Below are 5,326 nucleotides of genomic sequence, written 5' to 3' on the forward strand. Positions count from 1 at the left end.
ACACACACACACACACACACACACACACACACACACACACGAGTAGCGAGGCATCGCTTATTCTCTTTCAAAGTAACACAGTTCAAAACTTTGGAATGCATAAACACATGTAAGTTGAGTGATTACGACTCAAATGCCTCTAACTACAAGATTAAAAAAAAAGAGACAAATTATTATATAACAGATAAAATGTGCACACTCTAAAATTATATATCAAAGATCTGCAGTTTCTACAGTTAAATGCATAAGACATGAATACAATTTTAAACATGAATTTATCTTTTTCCTCCTTCTTTTAAAACGTACTTTTACTTCTCCGGTATAAACAAAATGTACATTTTGGAGAGAGCGCAGGGATTATCCAAACTCTCAAATTCACAGTTAGCAACTTGATGTCAGCATTGCTGGTACAGTTTGAATTGCACGTACAAGGAGAGGGATGGAGAATACAAATGAATCACACAAAGAGAACTCCAGGGGGTGCTATAGTCTAAGAAAAAAAAAGGACATTGCACATGATTCCAGTGTTGGAGGCCTCCCTCCTTCTTGGCTGTCTGTAAAATCCCAGCAGGTGCTTTAAAGATGGAGCTCCTGGCTCAGAACTAATCAACCCTCCATCCTCGCACAGGATTTGTCCAAAAAGAACCAGGTGCTCATAATGATATAGAAAGGAGCAAAAAACATGTCCACTGAGCCAAGTCCAATGGTATTACTGATGGACCAAAAATAATAATAATAAATTTAAAAAAAAACGATGCGCCACGAGTCTCAATCAGAACTCTTCCACTGTCCGGTCTCTACAGAACTGACCACCAGCCAGTCAGCAGAGAGGTTTAAGAGACAGCCGAGTGAATTCATTACAGGGGCGACGGAAATTAACTAGAGTCGTTTTGTGCTACTACAGGGGACTGCATTGTGTGTAGTACTGACTCAGATGTGTAAGTCCTGAAAAGGCATTTCAGAAGCCATGGCCTTTTTTAAAAATTTTTTGTAGAGACGGGCACCATTTTACAGTCCAGCACTTAAGGTTCTCAGCGGACCAGACGGCTTGGGTCCGGAGACAGTTGTGGTCTACTATGGTCTGTGAAACCTAAAGTTAGGATGAAAATAAAAAATAAAAAAAGTGAAACACTGCACAAAAACCTACTACATTTGAATAGCAATGGAAGCATTTAATCATGCATGGTCACATCCAAATGAAATCTTCTACTCATTACCTGGTTAAATGACGACTTGACTCGTGCACTTCCATTTCATTGCTCTTGAAATCGTTGAGTTCTTTCCTGATGGCTGCCTGCAGAGGAAAAAGAAAATAGATTGAAACACTCAAAACTGCAGTCCTGACTTTACCTTTTTTTTTTCCTTTGCATTAATTACGCTCATCTCAAGGYCGTGTATGATTTTGCCGAGTTCCCTTCTGACTTGAAGAATCTAAAATTTCCCCTCAAAGCAACTAAGAGCCTTAATACGGTAAACAGTTCTCTGTTGGTCTAATTATGTAGAAAGTTTGTGCTTTTCCTATCATTAAGTCACAAAGATCTAAACAGATTCTTCATGGAGAAAACAGTCCTTTATGAGTCATTAGTCCTGTCTGCAAACCCATGTGTCTACAAAATGAATTGTTCCTGTAAAACCTCTTCATTAGATGGACAACATTTTGCATAATCGTTAGACCTAATCGCTTTTGGATTTGACACGTGCACATGTGAGCCCATCACAGGCAGCCTTGCTGATGTAAGAAGCTTAGTTTCCATAACTACGTATAGTTAGAAATGGGAAGGATGGTTCTTTGCGGGAATCCAGATCTTGATGAGATTCATTGAGCTGTTCAGTACAGCCAATTGATTTTGGACGAGTTATGTCATCACGGAGCTAGATGTGTCATCATGTATGGCAAAAGAGATGACATCATCATGTCACGTGGGCGGATTCAAGTGTTTTATCAAGCGCAACCCCTTACCCCTTTACCCCTGAGCTGAACTCCACCCATCTGCTTGTGAAACAGCAAAGGAAGAGCGAGGCGAAATAAATATATTACAAGGAGTACAACTGTAAAACTATGAAGGGCTCTTTACTGTTCGCAGCTAGGTTCCTATTGTTAGCTGTAGAGCCATTCTAAAGATTTGGATCGTTCGCAAATGTCACATCTCTAGTTGGTCCAGTTCATGTCTAAAAAACCAGAATCCTTTGGCCACAGAAAACTATCTTGTCTATACACTGACAAAGGACTTGATGGTCCAAAGTGGTGCCAGAATTTGGGTCCATCTTGTAAATCTAGAGCAGAAGTCTTCAAACAGGTACTGCAGGGGTCATGAAATCCATTCTTCATTTGCAAAAAATAAAATAAAATTCAACACTTGTTTTTCGGTGTTTTGTCTTTAAACATTATGAGTCCAACATGTGGCGAACTGAAAATGAAGGCATTAGATAATGTACTGTGTTTTGGATAATAATGTATTTGCAGCTGTAATAGCTGTAATTTCCCTCGGGGATCAATAAAATATTCTGATTATGCTTTCAGTTAGAAATTCTTCTGACTGAATTCTTCTGAATCTGCACCAGCTGAATCCTGCTTCACTCGTAGCCTCCGTGCATTTTGCACTCAGAGAGATGGACCCGCCCCCTTATCCATTCTGGGCTCTGGTGCGTTCACTCTGCCAGGTTCACAGACTGAAAAACGCTGAAGGTCTAGAGGTATGCTTTTAATGCATTGCAATAAATTTAAGATTATATTAAGTAGGTGTTTTTTTGGTCAGGAGAGTTTCACATGAACAGCTCTGTAATGTCACAAATCACAAACGTTTATGACATTTTAAATTCCCACTTTAGCCATCATTTATTCTGTAATATTTGTCAAAGTATTGCTTTTAATGTGACTCACACAGATGTTTTTAGTGTTAATGCTGGAATTTATGATAATAACGTTAAAGGCACAGTGTGTAGGATTTGTTGTTTTCAGCGACATCTAGTGGTTGAGTGGTTGAATCATCCTCCCCAGTCCTCCCCCCACCCCCACCCCCGCTTCCAAACACAAAGGAGTTTCTACGGTGTCTCTCAGGTGTCAAAAACCTTTGATAATTCCAACCGCGATGTCTACCAGCAGCTTCAGGGCTAGTGATGTTTCAAGTGGTAAGATTATGAGCTTTAATAAGTAAAATTATCCCAGCTACAATGACAGACAACAAATATTACATTTGTAGTATTACAACTAAAACCGCTTTTGACGCCGCCACCGCAGTTTGTCCTTCATGAGCCTTCGTGGACAAGATGGCGGTGCAAGATGGGGGCTGCCTGTAGTGGCGACCCGCGACCATGGAGATATAAACAGCTTTTTATAAGGTAAAAATAATAAAACAAGGTCTTTGTCTGCAATGATTAGACATGTTTTTTATTATTGTCATTAGTGATTATCTCAATTTCGGCTAAAAGACTTGACAAAATCCTACACACTGTGCCTTTAAAGCCATTGATTCCATTATGACCGGCTGTTGTCCTGTCAGTATTTAGTGATTATGTGCAGACTGTATTTAGAAGAAAAGTGACATGTAGCCTCGACTGGTGACTAGAAGCACACGTGGAGATGAATTTTAAAGCCAGACCCTTCCTGGTAATTGCTGACCAAATCCCTTAAAATACATGTTACTGCCAAATCCAAACAGGAGTGATCAGACAAGTTAGTACTTATACTGTAGTGCTCTATTTATTTCAGTAGAAACAATTCAAGCATGTTTTTCATGAATGGAATGGCTGCATACGATTACATTTTTGGGACAAAGCCCCGTGAATAATTGCCTCTCAGTGGTCGGTTCTGGACTCGTGGAAGGCTTCAGGACATGCGTTCCAAGGGACTTTACATCCCATCTTAAAATATTATGCATGACAGCAACCCAGCAAGGTGATGCTACTGCTTTCGCAATTTACTAAAACTCAAGGGGACATCTCCAGCCTCGAGCAGGAAGTACTGATGGCAGCAAAACGAACCAAGTTTTGTGCCGGATGGCAAAAACGTCAGCAGAGCCCAGCTGGGGGAGGTCCTGAGGCGCGGCTTGTCCAATTATTCCCTTATGCAAGAAAGTTTGTTGAGCAAATTTTAACGCCGAGTCCTTGYGATTTTCAGCAGGGCTCCTCAGGTGTGACCTGGAGAGCTCCGAGTCGTGAGTCGTTCCAGGCTGAGAAGGGCAGAAGATCTGCTCCGTCAGAGGCATACAGATCACTGCTCTGGGGTTATTACTCACAAACAGAGACAAAACAGCTGGGGTGGACCCAGACCCCAAAAGACTCGAAGAGCATCGTCTCTTGCTGAATCACTGCTCTTTTGCGTTCTCAGTTGCGTCATAGAAAAGTAAAAAGAATCTAATGGTGTTTAAAGACATTTTGAAAAAATGAACTCAGTTTAATTTAATTTGTCAAAAATAATACTGGCCTTATCAGCAGCTGTGAGCCGAGTCCAGGGCTTATCAGCTCGCCTGTCATAGTCCTGAGCGTCTGACACCTCYACGTAGTCGCAGAATCTGATGAGAATTTTGGCCTGTCTCAGCTCTTCAACAGTCGGCCTTTGGCTCAGCTGGAACAGGAAGACAAATACGACACTGTTAAATTGATAGAAACACAGAAAAGCACGCAGTTCTTGAGATTTTCTTTTATATAATCAAGAAAGTGCAAAAGAAGGTTGTGGGGTACCAATTCATTTTTACCAAGAAAGCACCAAGAAAACAGCGTCACGTCTCTGTTTTTGTACAACTTCTTCAAGCGTATTAGACATTTACAAATGAGCACACATAGATCTCTGAGGCCAATTTTTTTTCCACAGCTGATTATAAAATGTCACAATTTGCAGCTAGAGGCACTGATTACAGATCTGAACATCACTTATGATCCTAATGAGACAACATGTCTTGTTTTATCATCAATAAACAACGCTCTCGGATGTAAACAAAATGAACTTAATTGTCGGCGAAGCTTCATCAAAAAAATCGGCGTAGCACAGTGATTACGATTTTCTAATAACATTGTGCTTTAACGTGGCAAATAATAGCTATGACAGGAAGAAATGATTTATTGTCTAAATAGCTGCAAAAATGCAATAATTCAGGAGGGTRGGCAATGTGTTTCTTTGTAAAATATTTGTATAATATGTCATCTGCAAATGGTAGCAATCCAGTGACTATGATTTTTCTTTCTTCCCATGTCTGCAGGTGAACAAAAAAAGTGTTGTTCTTTAAACGACAGTGACAGAAACATTATCCACACCTCCCCATGGGGTGGGGAAGGATCTGGCAACCGACGTGCTAAAGGTAACAAGGACAACAAGGACATCAGTATCACC

At 40.5% G+C, this 5,326-nt stretch overlaps 1 protein-coding gene across 1 annotated transcript in view; it reads right to left on the reverse strand.

Moving 5' to 3' along the window:
- Window positions 1–183: 183 nt before the first annotated feature.
- The window catches only part of LOC106533925 (phosphatase and actin regulator 1), a gene marked incomplete in the record, with an annotated part of 28,473 nt that continues 23,330 nt past the window's right edge, over window positions 184–5,326 (reverse strand). Inside the window, 3 exon segments of the mRNA XM_014030395.1 lie at window positions 184–1,090; window positions 1,218–1,294; window positions 4,424–4,564. Of these exon segments, the coding sequence (XP_013885849.1) occupies window positions 1,075–1,090; window positions 1,218–1,294; window positions 4,424–4,564 (234 nt within the window).

This window comes from Austrofundulus limnaeus, unplaced genomic scaffold, assembly GCF_001266775.1.
Source record: "Austrofundulus limnaeus strain Quisiro unplaced genomic scaffold, Austrofundulus_limnaeus-1.0 Scaffold6, whole genome shotgun sequence".
NCBI lineage: Eukaryota > Metazoa > Chordata > Actinopteri > Cyprinodontiformes > Rivulidae > Austrofundulus > Austrofundulus limnaeus.